The 23,866-nt window shown below is 29.5% G+C and overlaps 1 protein-coding gene and 1 long non-coding RNA gene across 4 annotated transcripts; both read left to right on the top strand.

Moving 5' to 3' along the window:
* Positions 1-2,774: 2,774 nt before the first annotated feature.
* LOC111637598 lies at positions 2,775-16,145 on the top strand. Of its 3 annotated transcripts, none has more exons than XR_002758718.1 (4): positions 2,775-3,049; positions 7,001-7,488; positions 7,571-7,691; positions 16,004-16,145. It is a non-coding gene; the product is annotated as an uncharacterized LOC111637598 (long non-coding RNA). The 3 variants fall into 3 exon arrangements; XR_002758720.1 differs by having other exon boundaries at positions 2,776-3,049; positions 7,001-7,118; XR_002758719.1 differs by lacking the exon at positions 7,001-7,488 and having other exon boundaries at positions 2,791-3,049.
* Positions 16,146-17,983: 1,838 nt separating this feature from the next.
* On the top strand, positions 17,984-20,329 carry LOC111637601. Its single transcript, XM_023383122.1, has 3 exons — positions 17,984-18,127; positions 19,669-19,874; positions 19,967-20,329. Exons 1-3 carry the CDS (start codon positions 18,013-18,015, stop codon positions 20,276-20,278), a joined length of 633 nt encoding a protein of 210 aa, XP_023238890.1. The 5' UTR covers positions 17,984-18,012; the 3' UTR covers positions 20,279-20,329.
* The last annotated feature ends 3,537 nt before the right edge of the window (positions 20,330-23,866 follow it).

The following is a 23,866-nucleotide window of genomic DNA, read 5'->3' as shown; positions in this document are numbered from 1 at the left end:
AGCAACGGCGATGTCGAATGGTGCACACTCGGTAAGTAATCCTACAATTTTTTGTTTATAGCGTAGTTTATACGGATTATTTCCAAAAAAAATATACGTATTTTGGAAATGTTGAGTCAGATTAGTCTAGAATCGATTAATTTTATGGAAGAAAACCTTTCAAACAGCCATAGTCCGTAAACTTCACACGTGTCAGGCTGCGATTCCTACAAAATTGATTCATAAAGAAAGGAACGTATCTACCATCTTATAGGGGGATCGACTGTATTACAAATAAAATCATAAAAATTTCGGAGACTAGAACGGATTAATTGCATTTGCATTAATTTCTATAGGAAAAATTGCTTCGGTTAACGAACAGAGTGGTGGAACGGATTAAGTTCGTTAACCGGGGTTCCACTGTACTTGCTGTAATATAGTCCATCGAAAGAATTATTTTGGATTAAAGAGATAACCATTCACTGAACAAATAATACAGCTAAATTAGTAAATTCAACATTTTAATTATACTTTTCACTATATTCACATACCTAACACAAGTTTGATGTTTTCGTAATCCATCATATTCTTCACTATATAATGATCAGGTTAAGGTACTGGATAGCTCCAGCATGTACAGTACCTCTGAATAACAGACAAAGTTCTTGATCCCAACAAGTATCCGCTATTCAGAGATTACATACTGTATTTTCATTCTGAACCAAAAACTTATGAAAGCAAAATTAACAAGTTACTTTCAAGACAGCAAGATATAATGAAAAATGATGAAAAGTACATTTTAGATTAAAATAAATTTTATGATGAATTTTTTTTACTTATTTTAACTAAAAATGTACACAAGTTTATGGACTGATCTCATATATTATCTCTGAATTTAAGAAAAAGTAATTCATTATTTACAGCAACTTAAGTTATCTTTTTCAAATCAAATTTTAAAAACTTTCCATTAATTCTTAAATATATTATGTATACATTAGTTTAAGAATGAGATCAGTATACGTATTCTAAGTGTTTCCGAACAAATGACATTTACGATTAGTTTATCTGCTGTTAATGCTACCAATATTAAGAGGCAAGCAATCTAACTCATTAGTGTGTATAATTTACTCAACTTACAAGAAACTTATAACAGCCTCTTTGATTTATATATTATGTATTTCAGATTCGAATACTTTAGATAAAGAGGTTTAAGAAGTGTAAAATATAGAAGAGACTTGAAAAATATATTTCATTTCAATCAGCACTAAAACAGTGAGTGCTGAATATAAAAATCTGCAACAGAAAATTAACAGTAATATTTTCACAATTAATGATACCAAATAGAATTCGAAGTTTTTAATCTTCCCTTTAAATGCCCTAAAACCTACGATTCAAAAAACAAAAAAAAAAAAAGTTTGTCTGCCATATAAGATGGTTCTTCAATATTCTTATAGTACGTCTACCATCTTATATGGCAGACGTACTATAAGAATATTCAGATTCTGCACTGAGACTTTTGGTAATGTCACAGTACTCGATGCTTAGTTTTAAACAAAAATATAATTATATATGAATGAATATATAGATAAATCTGTGTCCTTCCTCCAATGCTTTTTGATTTAGAATAACTTTTTCAGATGTAATTGCACAGCGCCATATAATTGACCAGGGCACAATCGTTCAAACAACGCGCAAAATAAAACATAGCGAGAACAGGTTGCCAGGGGCTATACAAGTCAAAAAACATCAGGAACAACCATCCCATACAACAAGAAGACACAAGAAGAAACAAAAGACAGCTTTTGGCAAAAATATGATTTAAAAATTTAGCATAGTAAACTTAAGTCAAAATAACAGTTTTAGCAAATTCAGCCAAATACAAGTCTAGATAATTATCTAGAATACACTCTTTTCACAGAAAAGGTATACAGTAGAGTCCCGCTAGTCCATACTAATTGGGACAGAGCCATGTTCAAATTAGCCGAATAATTGAAATAATGCAGAAGCAAACAGTAAAACAGGTCCAGTTTATTTAAATTCAAAACTATCAATGACTTTTGTTTCTGTTTTTGTGCGTAAGTACTGTATAGATCTGCTGTTTTAATAGGCCATGTCAAACACGGCTTTATTAATTTTGTACAGTACTACAACAAAATACAACAACTCTAATTTTCTCAAAATCAATTATAAACAAAATATTATTAAATTTAACACTTACTTACGATTATATATATATATGTATATTAAAACCTAAACAGAAGATGAAAGATATTAGATTTAATTAAATATTCAAGTTTCTGTAAAAACAAATTACACCAGTCAACTTTCAAATATCGAGTGAAAGTCATTTGCATTTTTTCTCTAAAAATGGATAAATGTTTAACGCTGCAAAATAAAATCTATTGTGACGCAATCTGCAACTTTTGCCAACTTCGTCTGCGAACATTAAAATCGATTCAAAGAAATGAAGTTCATTGAACGTTTTTTTCTTTGTTTTTTTTAAATAATAACGCATTTATTCGAAATTCAATGATAAATTTCATACAAGCCAGCGTATAACAACCACCGCATTCGCTAATTGAATTTTTATTACTACAGACGATGTAAAACACTTAATTTACCAATGTAGAAATTTAGGCTTAAAAGTTTCATTCTCAACGGCTCTAAAACGTTAGAGAATGCCTTCCGTTTCGTAATATACACCGTAATAGCAATTATTATATAAAAATCCCGATACATTCCATCGATTGGCTTACCATTTCTTCTTGAGAAAGTCTATTTTCGTTCAGATGAAACGAATTTCGAAACGTCGAAATCGAACTTCACATTACAAGCCAGACGACAAATATAGCTCACACGATTGCCAACAGATGGCATTTCGACAGATTACAAACCATTTACGTTACAAAAAAAAAAGTTTATTTAAAATATAGTTTAAAAACGTTGTACTAATTTTATTTAATAATAATTTTACAAAAAGAAAATAGAAAAGTAAGATATTTCAAACATTTAATTATCAGTTACGGAGATTTCTAATTTCAAGATGGCAGCTTCCATGAAGTTGGATGAGGTAAGCTGGTTGATAATATAGAAGAATTACAATTATTATAAAATAAAATAAAAAAAGAACATGAGAATAATTAGGTAAATGTATTGGTACTTTGTTATGAAAATTTAACTTTGCATAACAAAGTGTATTATCAAAAAAATATATTTTTGATAATTATAACATATTTTAATAAGGACCTCATTTTAAAAAAGGAGAAAAAAAGATGATCCCAGATCTGGTCATTTGTCAACATTAATCACTAAAGGGAAGGTTGAAAATGTGAAACCATTAATTAGAAATGTTGAATATATGAACAAATTGAAGAAACATTGAAGATTTCATTGGGAACAATCAACACAATCATCCAAAATTACCTTTGCTATAGGAAGCTTGTTGCCAGATAGGTACTGCATTCATTGACAGATAAACAGAAAGAAATCTGTATGGAGTAGTGCAAATATATCTTTAAGAAATTCAACAGAGAAACTTCAAATTTAGTTTCGGATGTAATTTAGTAACAGGTGACAAAACTTGGATATATAGTTTTGATTGTGAAGCAAAGAGGCAATGAACATTTGGTGTTCTTCATCTTTACGTCTTCAAAAACAGTGCACTGTTTAGGAGCAAATGGTTGTCACTTTTTTCAGAAAAAGTGGTTTCATGATAATGGTTGAATTGATAGATCAAAAAACGGTTTATACTGGCTAGTATGTCTCAAAATATCTGCCAAAAGTTTTTAAAGATATGTCCAAGGGCTGTCCAAAAATTGGTCTATATGTAAACAATCCTGTTCAATTACGACAATGTCAAGGCCTGTACTTATGCCTGCCAAGAAATTGTAATTTTTATAGAATTCAAAAGTTTATTTAATTTCACGTTCTTTGTATTTTTCTTATTAATTTTCATGCGATTTTTTCTATCTTCGAAAGTTAGAAATTTAATAGAAGAGGACAGGTTTAACACAGTTAATGATGCATGGTGTTGAAATCTTTCAAGAGAAGATTGGTTTTAATTTTTGGTTTAGAAGAATGCAACTTTGCATTGTTGTTAAAGAGAATACTTTGAAAAACTGAAAGTTTCAGATCTTAAAACTGAATAAATGTATGTGATTATTAAAATTTATTGAGTGTATAATCCAATTTATAAATAACAATCCACGAAACCTTTTTTTACAAGTGTTATATCCGTAACAAACTCCACAAACGCTTTTGACCTCCACTAAGGTCTGCTTCAGGTGGTGACTGACTGTGTTTCTTCCAATTTATATCTTTTTATCTTCTTTATTATTGTATAATACAATTAATACTTTTTTATTGCAACTTTCCAGAATGAAAATATGTGCTGAATGAGCAATTATTTATTATAACATCACCACAATGCTGGGCTGCAATTTTTAATATATTTCATTTAAAATATATGTTCTCCATTTTAAATTAGTAGGTTTTGCCCCTGCACTTCATACTTTTCCTTTAACGATAGAGTTGTGCTGATCATCTATCTAACACTCTTCAGGAAAAAATTTTGAATTGAAATAATGTGACTTCTAATTTGCATCAGAAGTTCATATATAATTAATTGGAGCCTCCTTCCTCTAAGGTTTCTATTTCTGGTTTTGTTTTTCATTTATCTAACTTTGAGATTAAGGAAGTGATGAATAACTTGGAATTTATAGGTCTACAATAGTTTCAAATTGCAGCCCAATTAATTTTTGTTTTTGTATATTATATACAGTTTATATTTAAGAAAAAAAATTAATACTATTTGGTAAAATATAATTTTTAAAAGATTATTATTTATTGTTAAATTTAATTTTGTTCTTTAAAATACAGTAGAGCATCGATTATCCAAATACTGATCAATCAAAACATTGGTTAACCAAAAGCATTCCAGTTGGCAAATTCAAATTTCTGCTAGGGCTGTGACTTTGCAGCACACTTCCCCTCCCTGCCAAACTGAACTGTAGGCCTAGTTTAATGTAATTGCAATCCTCTGTATTGACACAATTTTTGTTTTTGGATGCTTTAGAAATCTCCAGTATTTTCATGGTTTTAATGTGTTTTTCATCACAAACTTTGTTGAATAATTTAGCTTCCTCTAAGTTCACCATTACCCTGGGCTCTGCAGCATAAGAAGCTAACACTGACTGGTTTGTTGTGTTTGATGTTATACGAAATATTTATGTTATTTTAATTATGCTAATTGTAACGGACACTTTGTACGTGTGCTTGGTCAAGTGGCCAGTGGTGTGAAGCTATTGTTTGTGGGATTATGATTAAATGCCCCTAAGGCAGAAGACCCCTAGCTGCGGCAACGGAAGTCATTGTGAGAGTAATCCTGCGCGGTACGAGAGGAACCACAGGGTTAGACACTTTGTGGTTTGGTCACTTGTTAAGACGTCGGCGAGTGCGAGAAGCAAGAAGAAGAACGAACGTATACCCCAGAATAGATTTGAATCTTGGGGTACGGACTCACCACTTTTAACTTGTGCCTGGCTAAGATTTCCGTTAGCGGTAACACTAATATTCACAAGTCACAAGTCAATTGACTTGTGAATATTAGTGTGACTTTTATGTATACTAGTGTATTTTTAAACCTATTATCATAGATTGGGATGCAGTATACCTCCTGTATTCTTTGGATGGCCAACCGATCTTTATTGTTCCTTAATAATCTACAGTGACAGTCCATTAACCCAGCATTGTCAGGATTGACACACTGACAGATTATTGAATATGCTGCCTTATCAGATGGTGGAAGTTCTTCCTATTTTTTTTTTTTTTGTTTTCAATCCCCTGAAAGTCTTACATATTTCTGTGTGTAAAACTGCAATAATCAAACTTTTATGATTGTTTAACACATCATTTTAATTTTTTCAAGCTATTCCTACCCTTGGTTGATTTGAAACAAGAACATTTTATTCTTACTTTGTGCTTTGTACACTTTTATTGCATATAAATACAGACGTACTCTAATTATCAAAGTACGTACATGGAGTAATGTTCTGTAACTGTTTCCATGATAATTTTGATTCCAAGTGTACTAAATATTTCTGCTTTTCATATGAAATGCATGCACTAGGAAAAGTCATTAGAAAAATCATGCATGAGGTAACTGTTTTCACCTAGGACAGCATGTTGCCTGGGCATTTGTCATCTCTGAAAGGAGAATCAGAGAGCTTACATCTTTTTCCAAGAACTGCACGTTTTGAATGCTTTTACATGATAATCTTAACTTCTGACTTAACCCAGTGCACTGATAGTCCCCCAATGATGATCTCAACATGACAGGTTAATGGAATTTCACTGTATATACTGTTTGATCTCGTTTATAACAGATACTTACCCATAAATATTTGGCTATCCCTGTAACTATGATTCTGAGTGGAGGATGATAAACTACTATTACAGTAGAGCCTCGAAAACTCGGCACTCGATAACCCGGCACTCCGGATAACTCGGCCACACCCTGGCAGGGCAAAAAAATCCTTAGTTAATTAATTTTCATTATAGACAGCTTTATGCCTCATAAAGTATTTTTCTGAGGTCTGTCTTATCAGGTAAATTACTGTACACAGTGTATTCATTAATTTTCATTTTCATGTAGTAAAGGCCCTATGCCTTCATAAAGGACGTACTTTTCCTTTGTTTAAGAGTATTTGGGCAGTTTATTCTCTGTTGTATTCTCAAGTAAACAATACATACAATACAGTACAATATTTTCTGAGGAAACACGCATACTTATCCTTTTTTAACCCCATTTCCGATAACCCGGCATTTTCACAAACTCGGCCACCCTTCGGTCCACATTAGGCCGAGTTTTCAAGGCTCTACTGTATACATTTAATTGAAGGTTAAACTGTGCATTCATTACTGCACTTTTGGCCCTGTATTTTCAGGAAATATACATTTGCAAATTTCTGAATAAGTTTTTTGGAATTCCCGCTATTACTATATGTGTTCTATTTCTTTCCAGGTATCTTTTATGTTAGAACAATGTGTGAATGTTCTCTTGACTAATGATCTAAAGGCTGCTACTTTATACATAAAGGGAGCGCTAGAGCTTGCTGGAATGAATAAAGGCTTAAATTCTGGTTTGTAGTGTACTCTTGTGATGATATTACCATAATGGAATTTTATTTAATATCCAAGAAGTGCACCTCTATGGAACTAAGTTTTAAAGTGAGACCATATGGGTTTATATTAAAGACCTGTAAATGTTACTATGAAATTGATTTTAATTGATAATGATTCTTAATTTTAATTTTGAAAACATATGTCATCGAATGTAATAAGGCAATTACATAATTTAAAAACACTCCAATATGCTTTAGAACATTGAGACATTGCATTTATTTAAAAATAAGAAGTTCCAGTTAGACCTGAAGCTGACTAGTGAATGTAATTGAAATTGTTCATAAATCATCTACTTTACTGCTGGAAAAGTACATAGGTTGACTTATGGTAGTTGAACATAGATATAGGTTCTAGCTTTTGGAAAGTGCAATTTATGAAATTCACACTTTCTATTTTTGTAAATTTACAGAAATGAAGAAAAACTGCCAGAATTATTAATTTTTTACTATAATTGAATTGAAAAATATAAATTAATGAAGGAGTTATTTCATGGATAGATGTGGGATATTTTGCTTAAATCTGCCTAATATGTAAGTAACTTTTCATTTTGTTTTAATTTAGATTAAAATAAGAAATGAAAAATTTTGTTTCAAAAAACTGAATTGATTTTAGTAAGCAGATAAGTTTTGTTTATTTCTTAATGCAAGAAATCTTAAAATTTTAATTAATTTATTACATTACTCTACTATATTTATATTGGCTTTCATATTCATTGATTGCATTCTATATAAAGTACAAATAATTTTATTGTAATGATGGAAATCCATACAATAAAATAATACATAGATTTGTTTCTGTAAATCTTACATAATATTAAGGGAAAATTTTATTAACAGTAAAGTTACCTTATTTTTTATTGATTTCAATCATATCCTCCTTAATCTCACTATCCAATAAGATAAATGTTAGGTCTTAAAGTTAATATAACAACAATGACAACTGTGATTTAAGCAAAGACATGGAATATATTATAGTAGAGGTGCAGAACATTTTCAGGACTCAAAATTTTCCCAGAATCTACCCAAAATAGCCTCAAAAATAATTTGAACACAAAATAAAACAACAGTTTACAAATCATTTAATTATTACTAGTTTGGAAAATTCAAATTAAATCAGACAAATAATTAAATAAGCTTAACATATAATTTTCCATACAACACTAAATTGATAAATTAACAAAAATTTTTAAAATTAAAAGAATAATTTAATATAAGCATGTGCCACCATCATCGAATAGCACATACAATTATAAACTTGATGTAATACATTGATTAATAGAAAATTAATAAAACTGAAGTCATTACCAGTGCCTTCATCTTATTTTTAGCCAGTGGTGTGCCGTGACATTTGATGATAGGGAAGCTGTATTTCTGTAAGAAGCCAACTTCCAGGAGCAATCAGTTAATTCTCTAAATTTATTTTTAATAGATTATTTATCTGACGTACTTAATAAATAAACAATTTCAATATAATTACCTCTGTTATTAGATTCAATAGATTCCCTATGCCCTCTAAATGCTGATTCTTGCTTTGATAAAAACATATATTTTATCTAAATTAATAGATGTAATATTTATTAACCGTAATTACCTTGTTATAATTTTCAATATTTATTTTATATTATTTACTAATGTTAAATTCTATTCTGCTTTGATTTCCAAATTGCTTCAAATATGAAAGAATCAACGATTTTTCATGTCTTTTGCCAGCTAAATTGTCAAAGCCATTCTTATTCCACACACTAATTTCATTTGAAAATAGTAGGCAAGCCAACAAAACAATTTTTGCATTTTTATGCATTTACAGAGCCATTTTATCATGAAAATGTCAAACAAATTTTTTATTGAAATGTTTATATTTAACTTAGGCATTGCCCTTTCTCTTTTAATAATGTTTTCTTTTTCATTATATGATCTTGAGCCAAAACTTTTTTAAAATAAATTCTCAATATCACAATTACATTCGAATCACTAGCCATGATATAAGGGCTAAAATTAAAAATAAAATTATAAAAACTTACTTGGTAAAATAAAATATATGGTGGATATCCATACCTGGGACAAAATATTTTTCAATTGTATGAATATACTTTTAAAGAAAATTATAATTAAATATAGTGTTGTAAAGAAATGTACACAAAAATAACATAAAATATTGTTTACTCTTTAAATCTTAACCACTTAGTCAAATAGCTCCCTACAAGTGGAATCAGAGACGATCTTGGTAGGTGTGCAGTGTGTGCATGCATGCCAAATCCCGAGGGTGCCAATACTGGTCAATGTCAAATGCCTCTTTTGTTGCATCACTAGTATATCTCAAAGGATGTGACAGGATTGTTGTAAATTTTAAACATTTCTCACCATAGCTGTAAAAATCTAAATATGTTAAACTTAATAGATTTTCCGTCATTTGTTTTCTAACTAATTCGTTTTAGGACCAGGTGTTGTCCATGGAAATTTCCAAAATTTACAACTTTTCGGTCACTCTCGTTGAACTGGAAAAATTTCTGTCTTTATTACATCTAATATTTCAAAGAAATCAGTCCCCACTGTACTCGGCTATAGATTGGTTTGGTTAAGCTTTTGTTTAAGTAAAATTTAGGCTCTTTCATCAGGGTTTTGTTTATGTCCCCAATTACCTAATTGCTTAATTATTTAACTACTTCTTAAGTAGAAATAAGTCAAAACCAGTACTTTGTACTCGAATATTTGTAGTCTCGGAAAAAAGTGGAAAGACAAATTTTTATGACAAATGGATATATAAATCATAAATTTAAGGAAAATAAATATCTAGAGCTTTATCTATACCTGGTGCATCTCTCTCATTCATTAAATTTAGTTGTAAATGACTCTGTCAAAGTAACAGTTAATTTTTTAACATTATACAAGAACTGTACACATTTTTTCTACATCCTTTTAAAGATGGGATATACGAAATCGTAATGTCACTGGTTTAACATTGAAATCCGTGAGTAATATAAAATCGGAGAGCGGAATAAAAATATCAAATATTTTAATGAATTTTTTAAACTCCTGTCAACTATACAGAACTATCATAAAAACATACCAGTAAATTCTTATCAGTTGGATTAAGTTATAAATCTACTCATGATTCGCGTAATTGGGAGAGGGCAGCCAAATATCTAGCGGGCAGGTGGCTAACAGCCCAGAACAGGTCCTAGATAGAATTGGATGCATTATATGTGTAGCATCCACCCAAGGTCCTAGGCTTCCACCGGCTAAACTGGGTGAGGTTGGTGCTCTGTAAAGCGCATGCATGAATCTGGCTTTTTGGATGCTGACAATACAGCGCTTCCACTCTGCCACTAATATTCGAATATACAATAGCAATCTTTTTTTTTTTCACGTGTAGTATAGAAATTTGTAAAAAGATACATAATGCGGTTATAATAAAATATTGTGCGATGATTATCATGTAATTAAAATTAATATGTGTTTATTTTTTAGAAAATACAAGGGAAGCGGCGCATCCACTGCTTTCAATGATGGCATACCACTGTTTTTAGCATCAAATAGTTCTTATTAAATACTGTCTACTGGACATTTTGATGTCCCAAAATGCAAAATTTCTTTATGGTGATGATGGTTGTATAATTTTTACTTTTAAGTATGGAAGTCAGACAAAAATGGCTCCCAAGTGTTTTACATTATTTGGAATTAGGATCTTGAAACATCAAGAAATACAAAAAAAAGATGGGAGGTTTCTTTTCTGTATGAGTGTTTGTATGTGTATATGGGGACATGATTTTTTTCATCTATTTTAAAGTTTAACTCCAGTGCCTTCTGTCAAAAATTTCTGAAATTTTGCAGGGAGGTTTGTGTATTAGGGGAAATTGTTTCTAGAAATTTTCAGGAAAATCAGAATATTGGTTTAGGAGATATTAAGGGTATGGAGCCATATCAAAAAGCTTTCAAGTTATGAAATTTTTTTTAATTGTATGAATAATTTGCAAATTTCCTGTGTAGGGAGAACAAGTGAATACTGTAGAGCATCGATTATCCGACCCCCGATTAACCGTCACATCGGTTAACCGACCATTCTAGTCAGCAAATTTCAAATGTCTGCTAGAAATATGGCATTACAATATTTGGCTATGTCTTGGCTACTTTAATATTATTTTTGTTAAATATTTGCGTATTTTAGCTGGCATCAACGGCTCGACCATTGGAGGGAGGCCTATATTTAAACGAGACTTAATTTTCTAATTATGAGTGGTTGTTTGTTTCGTGAGCAATAAAATAATTTAAAAATAATTTTTAACGATACAATAGCAATGATTATTATTTTAAAAAAAAATTTGTTAGGCTAAACATCGATGAAAATTCAACGTGAAGTTGGTTAATAGCGATATACTAATCAACTAATTACATGGGATATACTAATATCCTAATATACTATACTAATAATGTATTTTTTCCTTCTTTTCGGTTATCTGATTTTTTCAGTTATCCGACCAACCTGAGTCCCCAATTGAGTCGGACAATCGATGCTCTACTGTATTTTGTTTTATTTCAAGCCTGTGTGAAATTTTACCCATTAAATAGTGTCAAAAAGAGTTTTGAAATAAAAACAAATTTCCTTTTTTGGTTCTTTTTTAAGCTCTGTTTTGATTTTTGTAACATTCCATAAAACAGGTCTTATATACATAAAACAAAAAGAAATCATCGAGTGTCCTACCTTTACTTCCACATCAACCCAAATATCCATCCTTCTTTAGAATATTAACTTCCAAGGATTTGACTATCAAAAGTAACTACCCACTGATAAAATGACCTCTGTTAGACTCCTGATAACCTGCATCCTGAAAAACAAAAATTATCCTGTTCTGAAGATCAGAAATTACAGTCCTATTAAATAATTTGACACTAGAGGAAGGTGCCTAATGCCTCCTTCTAGTGTCAAAATAGCCATAACATTACTAGCCTGATAACATATGGCAGTAGTTGGCTTTGGTATTACAAGGTATCGGGTTTAGTAAAGTTGTTTGTTTATATAGATGTGCCTTTTTGGGGTATACGATGGCTGGTTGAGTGCCTTATGTGGGATTTTACAAGATGATGGTGCTTGATGCATCTCCAGCTGGCATTGTAGTGACCAATGATGATTATAGCATAATGTCATATATACTGGAATATGAGATTAGACCAGAGGTCTGGGTAGCATAATTGGCAATGCATTCACATGGTAAGTGGGAGTTGCAGGTTAGAGTTCTGCTCTGGACTGATTCTTTTTTCCAGTAATTCTAAATTATTTAACCTATCCCATGTTGAAATTTTTCTCCATTGCATGTTGCACCATATTGAATTTTTGTCGATCTTAAGCCTTGTGGCTACACGCCATATGTAATCATATATTTCGTATATAATTGTGTTATTTTATCTTGTATATTTCCCGCTTCACCTCTGTCTGTCCTATTTGTTTACCCTTCCTGGAATGTTCTCGTTTTTCTTTTCCTTGACTTGGGTATGCGGTTGGGCTAACCCGAGAAGCAACGAAAGGAATGTAGCTCGGAGGGAAGGGAGCGATCGGGAGACTCGGAGGGGAGAACTGGAGACGGAGAAAAGGAAGTGAGACGGGTAGGAAGGAACGGGAGTGGAGGAAGCTAAAAGAGGAGTCTCCCCGGCAAGTTTAGCGTGTGAGGGTGAAAAGAGAGAACTTGGGGAACGTGGAGAGTGACAAGACGTCTCCCCGGAAGGTTTTGCATCGTATTGTGAAAAGGAGACCTGTGGAACGTATAAGAAAAAGGAACTCAACCGAAGGGAGCGAGAAGGATCATCCCTTTGGATTAACATCTCTACGTGAAACAAGAAACGGAGCTTACCAGTCCCCCGATCAATGAGAAACCGCATCCATCAAGTTTTGGGTACCCTCTTTCCTTATTCTTTACTTTCATCTTCTAAATCTTCGAGTAAGCCGGCTATATATATATATATATTAAGTTTAAGTAGTAATAGAATTATATTATTAATTAAGATAGTTTTAAGTGAGCGGATAAGGAACGACGCGCGTGCAATCTTTGTCGGGTTAATAAATTATGTGGAGTATCCGTGGGATTAGCATAGTGGTATCCTGAGAACCTATATCCTAAAAAGCGAGTAAATAAAAATTTATTGTGTTTCATTCATCTAATCTGGATTGTGCGTTTTTATCTTGCTCGCTGCTCTCACAGCCTAAAGAAAATTGCATGTTTTTGAAAAAAATAATCATGGCTATTGTATCATCCAAAATTATTTTTTATGTTTTTACATTTATTAATAGATATATTAATAAATGTAAAAACATAAAAAATTATATTTCAGAAGTTAGTTTTAATATAAAAATTATAACAGCTAGCGACATCACATCTAGTCTCAAAAACGCTCTGATGATGAATCAAGAAATCTCAGGTCCACAGGTCAAGGTCATTATGTCACAAATTTAGATATGTCAGAAATACCAGGGAATAGGTTAATTAAAAATTATAATTACAGTCCTACCATTCCACCATGTCTCCATCAAGAAAATTATATCAAAAGTATACAAAAAATTCCAAAAAGAATTAGATTTATTTACAATACCTTCACAATTTCATGAAAGCATAGATGTACAGTACCTGCTCCCAGTCAAGATGAGATTTGCTCTTACATTTTTTTAAAGACTATATTATATCTATAAATTTTATTATCAACTTTCACTGCATTCCTATTATATTACAGTACTTAAATAAGTATTTGAAGTTCCCATCACCTTTTTTTCTCTAGCAAACTTGTTAACTATTTTCTATATTTCTCTAGTAAGAAGAGGAATATTATCCATTATAAAAATCTTGAAGCTGTTTAATTTAAAAGCTGCTCTTTTTGCTTTATATTGTGCTGTAGTGTGCTCATTATGATCCCTTTCCTGATGTTTGTGTTGATTCTGGGTACAGTGGGTGTAGCTTGTAATCAATTGTTGAATGAGCTTCCATGAGTATCCATGTTGTGCCTCAGTATGTTTGGTATATCTTAACTTTTTCCATGTGTCTAGGATGTCTGAATAATGGATGTATGTTCTTTTGATGAGTGAATAAAAGGCTGAGAACTTGAGGGTGTAGAGCAGTGGTTCTCAACCTTTCTGAGGGCATAGAATACCATTCATATACTTTTTATATATACTGATTTTTAGTATCAATATATTAAAATATTGATAAGCAATTCCATGTTTACTATTCTCAGGAAGCAATGAACTCATCAACTTTAATGTTAATGAAACTGATGAATGTACACAATACCAAATTAGTACAATTAATAAATACACAGTGTCTTTTGGCATTACAGGCATACCTCGACTTACGTCGTTTCGAGTTATGTCGTTCCCGATTATACGTCGTTTGTCAAAAAAGTATATGGAAAAATAAAAATCAAGTTTAAATCATTTTATTCGACTTTACATCTGTCTGCCACAAATATTGAAGTCGTAATATCACTAGAAAAACGTTTAAAGCACATAAAATCATATTAAAATACTGTATATACAAGTATGTACTGTATTTACAGTACATGCATTCATAAATTTAGATTACTTTTTTTCTGTACTATATTAAAAACTAAAATTTATTTGTTTGTAAGCTTAAAATAGATTTTTATTAACCATATATTATTAAAAATGCATTAATAAATAAAATACAGAACCGGGAATGGTAATTTACGGTTTAGCCTAGTGATAAGTAGATTCAGAGACAAGTAAATTTGACTTACGTCATTCTCCTGGAACCAATTACCGACATAAGGCAAGGTATACCTGTAATTTAGTTTAATCCAAATGTATGCAAGTACTTTCAAAATTTTACAAATGCCATCTTCAAGCAAAATAGAACATATTTAAAATGAGAACAAAATTTNTCACTAGGCTAAACCGTAAATTACCATTCCCGGTTCTGTATTTTATTTATTAATGCATTTTTAATAATATATGGTCAATAAAAATCTATTTTAAGCTTACAAACAAATAAATTTTAGTTTTTAATATAGTACAAAAAAAGTAATCTAAATTTACGAATGCATGTACAGTACTGTAAATACAGTACATACTTGTATATATTTTAATATGATTTTATGTGCTTTAAACGTTTATCTAGTGATATTATGACTTCAGTATTTGTGGCGGACAGACGTAAAGTCGAATAAAATGACTTAAACTTGATTTTTATTTTTTTATATACTTTTTTAACAAGCGACGTATAATCGGGAACGACATAACTCGAAACGACGTAAGTCGAGGTATGCCTGTACATACACTGAAAAAATTAGTAAATACTTAGAACTTTCCCACAAAATAAAATGTTTATGGAGAATGGATGAGATACCAATTGTACCAATAGTTCTTTCTTGCACAGGGTCAGTTAGATAGCCATTGGGAAATCAGGAAATTTCCAGAGATACTGGTAGGACTGGTCCCTTTATATTCATGTGCTTCATAAGTGGCCAGTCCATATATTTACTTGAATAAGTCTCATCCATACACAAAATCATACTACATACACAAACAGTATGTAAACAAAATATTTGTTTTCTGTATTTATGCCTTAATTATTGATAATTAACTTTGATCCTGCACAGCACTAAACACCATTACATATGCCATGTGGGATTTACTTCACAATTACAATAATAATTTGTTTTTATGTAAATAAATAAAATTTATATAAAAAAAACTAATTTTTATTATATACCCAACTTTTTATTTAATGTTACCAATAATAATAATAATAAACAATACTATAATACTATAAAATTAGAAATAGTTTATATTGACAGCATTTTCATGTATTTTTGAAAACTAATTAGTATCAATATATTTGTAGAAAATGAAATAAATTGAAGATATTGAAGAAAAATGTTAGATAAAGATATTCCTCTCAATAATTTAAATATTCCTCCCAGTGAAAGTGGAACTAATTCAAGATGGGATTGGATAAATTTGTTGCATTTATTAACACCTATTGCATTAGGTAACTAAAAATTAGTTTTTATTACGGATTCAATATTTCTTAAAAGTGCTTTGATATTTATTTATTGCTAATAAAATTTATAAAATTTTGGAAATTCAAATGAAATCAATGTGATGTATAAAAGATAGAAAGGAAACATTAAAGAAATATTATAGAAAATATAAAGGAGTTAAATATATAAACTCTGATTTAAAGTTTTGAAAAATGACAGCCATAAATCAAGGAGTTCAAGCATAAGCTTATTGCATGAGCTTAACGTTGTTATATAAAAAGTCTCCCAGAGAAAAATAACTTCACAATCTGTACATTATTTGATCAGGGAGGTTTCTGCCTTTAAAGGTATAAAATTATGTTCCTGGAGACATCAGTGGAAAGCTACTACTTAAGATATTGTCTTGGTGTTCTTCAAAACAATTTAGTAACTTTTTGGTTGTGGTCCCTATATAAAAAATTTTTGAACCAGAGTTTGAATCTTGCAGGGGGATCATAGAGATACCTGATTTTTCTAGATCAGAAAACTTATCCCTGTCACTACTGATAATTGTAAGCAAAGAAAAGTGTGATTTGATGGAAAGTATTAGTCTATATTTTTTAGTATATTTTGGAAGTAAGCCCATATTTGTGATTTGATGTGAAGTATTAGCCTGTATAAAACAATATACTATGACTATGCTATAATCAAAGATGAAACAATCCAGCACAACAGACCATATATCAAATTCATTGACAAACAAAAGACATTTATCATAGACATAACTGTACAAATATCCACAACATACAAAATACAGGTATACCTCGCCTTACGTCGGTAATTGGTTCCAGGAAAACGACGTAAGTCGAATTTACTTGTCTCCGAATTTACTTATCACTAGGCTAAACCGTAAATTACCATTCCCGGTTCTGTATTTTATTTATTAATGCATTTTTAATAATATATGGTTAATAAAAATCTATTTTAAGCTTACAAACAAATAAATTTTAGTTTTTAATATAGTACAAAAAAAGTAATCTAAATTTACGAATGCATGTACAGTACTGTAAATACAGTACATACTTGTATATATTTTAATATGATTTTATGTGCTTTAAACGTTTATCTAGTGATATTATGACTTCAGTATTTGTGGCGGACAGACGTAAAGTCGAATAAAATGACTTAAACTTGATTTTTATTTTTTTATATACTTTTTTAACAAGCGACGTATAATCGGGAACGACATAACTCGAAACGACGTAAGTCGAGGTATGCCTGTACATACACTGAAAAAATTAGTAAATACTTAGAACTTTCCCACAAAATAAAATGTTTATGGAGAATGGATGAGATACCAATTGTACCAATAGTTCTTTCTTGCACAGGGTCAGTTAGATAGCCATTGGGAAATCAGGAAATTTCCAGAGATACTGGTAGGACTGGTCCCTTTATATTCATGTGCTTCATAAGTGGCCAGTCCATATATTTACTTGAATAAGTCTCATCCATACACAAAATCATACTACATACACAAACAGTATGTAAACAAAATATTTGTTTTCTGTATTTATGCCTTAATTATTGATAATTAACTTTGATCCTGCACAGCACTAAACACCATTACATATGCCATGTGGGATTTACTTCACAATTACAATAATAATTTGTTTTTATGTAAATAAATAAAATTTATATAAAAAAAACTAATTTTTATTATATACCCAACTTTTTATTTAATGTTACCAATAATAATAATAATAATAAACAATACTATAATACTATAAAATTAGAAATAGTTTATATTGACAGCATTTTCATGTATTTTTGAAAACTAATTAGTATCAATATATTTGTAGAAAATGAAATAAATTGAAGATATTGAAGAAAAATGTTAGATAAAGATATTCCTCTCAATAATTTAAATATTCCTCCCAGTGAAAGTGGAACTAATTCAAGATGGGATTGGATAAATTTGTTGCATTTATTAACACCTATTGCATTAGGTAACTAAAAATTAGTTTTTATTACGGATTCAATATTTCTTAAAAGTGCTTTGATATTTATTTATTGCTAATAAAATTTATAAAATTTAATAATAACAACTAATGTTTAACTGATTCATCCAAGATGTAAAATACAATACTTTAGAAGTTAAAGATTATTTTCAAAATAGAAAATAATTAATGATTATTTATTATAAGTTATAGGTTAAAGATTATTTTCTATTTTGAAAATAATCTCTAGCTTTCTTTTTTAAAAGCAATATGTTACCATTTATATTTTAAGCCAATTGTTTTTAAAATCTCTTTTTCTTTATCTAAATATGAAGTTTTTTTATTTCAAAATCAACAGTGGATTGGTTTTTTGTTATATTTTAATAAATAAGTTAATGAAAGTTGCATTATAAAAAGTGATTATTTTATCAATGTTTACAAATAAAAGTTGCAGTTGTATTAGTTTATAGTAGTAATTCTCAATTATTTTGGCTTACAGCCAATTCTTTATTATAAACATGACAGACTAGCCAACAGGTCAATCACAAATCACAATCAATCAGTCAATTGAAAAGCTACTTTCAATCAAAACCAAAGTATCTATTAATAAATATTGTTCGTGTTACTATCAATATTAATCTAAGATTAGTTATGCTGGCATAGAATCCCTATCCTTTTTCAATATTTCATGTTTATTATACTTTAAGTTGAGACATTTAATTTCTTAACTTTGTGTACTACTGCAGTTAATATTGAAATTACAGTGAAAAACAAACAATTTCTATTTTTTTTATCTAGGTATAGATTCTTGAATATATTCTCGAAATACTCTACTCGAATATTTGCATAAATATGAACTTATATATCAAGATTGTATTAGAACAAATAATGAATTCATTATTGTTATTTTATAATCTATTTGTTGCAACATCCTAATATATAATGTTTCAATGTTAATTAAGCTGAATCCTTATTTGGCTTAGTTAAATATTGAAACATGTCCATTGAGCTAAAGACATGAGTAATCTAACCTCCTATCTTTGACTCAATAGGCATTAAATAGCTAAACACAACTATTATGGAACAAACTCATTTTGATCAAGGAAGATAAATCTAATCTTCCTTTCAGCAGTTCTTCTAGCAGTTGTATTATGGATATCATAAAGAAAATATTCAATCATATAAGCAGGAACCTTGGTTGTGTAAGTTTGGTTATTATTGAATAGTGACTTCTTTCTACTTGAATCAATAAAATCTATATTCAGTTAACTTTCTCACATTGTTGTTAAAGAATGCAAATCATTTTTGTCAACTTTAAAATTTACATAATTAGTTTATTCTTTATACAATCAGAATTTACTTACAAACTGTAAGCATTGTTAGCATTATTTTTTATATATGCTTGTAAATTGATAATTATTATTATTTATTCAACATAATTTCAAATTTATTTAAATTTCATGATTTGTAACATTTTATATATTTCTTGATAACCTGAAAATAGCAGTGTTTTTGGGTTTTTGGATTAATTAACATTTCTCTATTTCTAGGATATGTTTATTATAAAGGTAAAACAGAAAAAGAAGAACTTCAAAAAAAACTCGAAACAGAAATTAATTTCCATAAAAATGTTAAATCTGATTTCATAAAATATGATGTTCCGGGTATAAATAAAGAAGAATTTTGGCACAAAGTTGAAAAAATTAAAATTGAAGAAGAACACCGAGCAAAAATAGAACTTCAAGAACTTTCAAAGGTAAAAGTGAAATAATTATTTAAAATATTTTTTAAGTTTTTAAATATTTTTTTAATGACATTAGAAAATGCTTTGTTTTATATTTTGTATAGGTTGAAAATGGAATAAAACATATTCTGGATATTCATTGTAGTTGGATAAAACCAAGAGCAGATCGTGAAAAAATTGAAAAAAGTTTGCTAGAATTATCACAGGAAGATAAATTGAAGTATTTAAAAATGCAAGATGGTCTAAACAATATATTTCAGTATGATACTGCTCATTGTGGAGGAGGATTTCATAATAATGGTCAAATATATCGCGTCTGGATGCAACTATGGAGATCTAGAATTGAATACGATAAGCAATCTAGAATTTTGGCTAGGAAAAATCAGTTGTATAAAGAATATACATTAATTAAGTAAATCTAATTAAGTTAAATGTATTTGATGAATTTAAGTAACTAGTCTGGGACATTCATTGAACGACATAACTCGAAACGACGTAAGTCGAGGTATGCCTGTACATACACTGAAAAAATTAGTAAATACTTAGAACTTTCCCACAAAATAAAATGTTTATGGAGAATGGATGAGATACCAATTGTNTGAGAAACTTTATCAGTCATATTAAAATAAATTATTAAATTATAAGTACAGTAAGATCCCGCTTAATGCAGAAGATGTGTTCCTAGACGACAAAACGCTAAATGAAACAGCTTTAAACGAGGTCATTTTAATATAGAGTAAATAGGGATAGAGGAACATGTGACCAAAAATAAAAAAATATACTTTTTTTAAGTTATTTTTATATTAATTTGTATAATAATATATGTTAAATAACACATAAACATATGCACACAGAAATGTATAATAATGTATTAATTAGTTCATTTTTTGTGACAAAGGTTGCGACTTTTCTGAAATTCTTGTTTTTTTTTGTGATAGTCATGTAGTTTCATTTGTCACTTTTTTCTTTCCTTAAGCGAATGTTGGTAGCAGAAGATCACATCCAAAGTGCCTCATTTTGCTTTTGCACTCCTTTCAAAATCTGGATCATTCGCTTCAATTTGATCAACAATTTCAGTTATCCTTAACAAACTTTTACTAAGGAAATGTGTAGGGAAATTTTTTGAGTTCTTCGTTTTCAGAATCACTATTTTCCAGTTCTACATGGATTCCTTGTTCTGCCAGTTCTTGAAAGTAGTCATTAATAAGACTCTCACCAGAAACCTGCGATAACTCCTCAATATCCTGCTCATCTACATCTCCTAGTCCTGCTGTATCAATTAGGTTGAGTTTGATCTACCTAATGATACAGTGATAGGCTCTTCTTGTTGATAATTCTTGGATACCTTCAGCCATAACTTCTTCCACACTTTGTGAATTTATCAGTTAGTTCTTGCAAAGCAAAGCCAATATTCCCTATGGCATCCATGATGATATATTTTTTCCAAAATTGCACCTTTTTGTCACCTTTTTCTGATTGATTTGTGCTCGTAAATAATTGTATTATGTATGAATCAATAAAGTGCCGCAATAATTTAAATCAGCGTAAATTTTGAGCTTTTTTTTAGGCTACGAGCAGACAGCATTATATCGAATCAGCGTTAAGCATGGTCTTACTGTATCATTTTTTCAATTATTAGATAAAACCAAACAATTGCCAGATTATATCAGGCTATATCAACACTACTATTAATAATTAAATTTGCCTACCTCTAGGCTAAATTACTTACATTTAATTATTAATAGTCACATTAATATAGCCCAATATAACCTGGCAATTGTTTCTTTTATCATTTTCTTTTTATATTCTATTAGATGTTATTGAATTAATATAAAAGTCCAATGTAAAATACTAAATACTGATATTTTAATAATAAATAAAATGATATATGAGAACTTATACATAACAATACAAACAACACACAACCTTAGTTTGGTTCAGTAACAAGATTTTAATGCATAAATCAAATGTTTTTGATCTCCGTTTGAGATCAGCTTCAGATTTTTAACTTGTTCATTTTAGAATAAGTCAAAAATCAAAGTAAAATTGAACAGTCAAAAGGAATATTGGTCAAATTTAAATCAAAACATAAACTAATCAGGTGCACAAACAGGTAATTGAGGTAAAACAATTTGATTTATTCTGTTCCATTTTAGGACAAGTTAAAATCTGAAGCAGATCTCAGATGGAGATCAGAAACATTTTTTTTTTTAATGCATTAAAACGAAGGTTTAATGCATAAAAGGACTGAACAAAGGTTATGAGTTGTTTGTGATGCTAATATTTCGTCCAGTTCTGTGAAAGAAATTAACTGCTCTTGACATGCGTGAAATTAAAATCTTACAATAATGAATTATGTAATCATCTCAGCAATAGTATTATTTGTAACTTAATCCATAACATTAATCATCAAAATTTACTTTGAATTTATTATACTATCAATAAATGATGCAGACTTGTGCCATAGAAAACTAGTTTCTTTATTCTTGGAATGTTGAAATAAATATGATTGCAAATGATCAAAACTGTTTTCATGTGTTAAATCAAATAGAAAGAAAAGATGAAAATTAATTCTTAATTGATTTCCAAAAAGATAACTGATAATACATGTATTTAAAAAATATAATCTGTTTTATATTATACTATTTTTCAGTAAAGAATTTCAATGGATTTCCAATTCTACAATTAAATAAATTAAAATTATTTTTATTAATATTTGGTTATTATTATTTTTTTAATTTTTATTATTATTCTGTAAATAAGGTTCTGTTTCATCAACATGGAATGTAAATTATTAATACATTAATCAGGAATAATTTACAATTATGAGTGGTAATGATGATGATAAACAAATTATCTCAAAATATAATTTGTATGATGTTTAATTTAATTTTATTGGATAAAATTACTCCTTCAGAACAAAGAGATGCTATCTGAGCAATTTCATTTTCAAATTGAGGTACACTCACTCAGTAAATCATACATAAGTACATAAGTAAATCACTCAGTACATAAGTAAATCAAAAAAACATAACACCTTAATTTTCTGAGAAAATAAATTTAATGAGAAAGCAAACATTTTCAGCCAAATCTGTTGGCCATCATCAGGCTGAGATATTTGAATATAAATAAAATAGAACATAAATTTAAATATAAATAAAAATAACAAATGACATATATATATATATATATATGTGTGTATATATATATATTATTTATATATACCGGGGTTTGTNAACTGGTAATATATATATAATGTACTGGTTTAATAATACTTGCTTTGTCCCATTTGACGACAGTGGATGAAGCAAGTATTATTAAACCAGTACATTCACCGACATTGGCGATTTGCGCCGAAAAAATTGAAATATATAAGAGCAGGTTACATGATGCATGCATTAATTCTAGAGATTCGGAAGGGTTGCCTTTGGCCTGGAAATACTTAATCAAACGATTAGAAAGCTCTTAATTTAATGCCTTGATTTTAGTATTTTTGCATGTTCTTGCATTTTATTGAATTTCATATAGTGTATTATTATATAACGTTTTAATATTTAATTATCCTATGCATATATTTATATACATATTTTATTATTTATAAGAATAATTTTTATTTTATTTTATTTTTCTTTATNGTCATTAAATTAAAAGTTCTCTAATCGTTTAATTAAGTATTTCCAGGCTGAAGGCAACCCTTCAGAATCTATAGAATTAATGCATCATGCAATCTGCTCTTAGGCCAGGAACACACATGCATAAAATTCGGCTTAAAATCTAGCATAAAACAGATAACGTAAAAATTTTTCTGAAATTTTGGCTGAAACAGAACTGAAAATAGAGTAGAGCATGTCTCTACTTTTTACGCTGAAAAATTTTTACGCCAAAATTCTTCCAATAAAGAGAAGTCTTTTCTGTGACATTAAACTAGACACGTGGTTTAATCCTAACAATGGCGGCATTGAGGGTTAACCCTGCAATTGTGACTGTCTCGAAAAAACGAAAAA

The sequence above is a fragment of the Centruroides sculpturatus genome, unplaced genomic scaffold, assembly GCF_000671375.1.
Source record: "Centruroides sculpturatus isolate CEXI.00-Female unplaced genomic scaffold, Cexi_2.0 scaffold979, whole genome shotgun sequence".
NCBI lineage: Eukaryota > Metazoa > Arthropoda > Arachnida > Scorpiones > Buthidae > Centruroides > Centruroides sculpturatus.
This window is presented reverse-complemented; position numbering and strand designations above follow the sequence as displayed.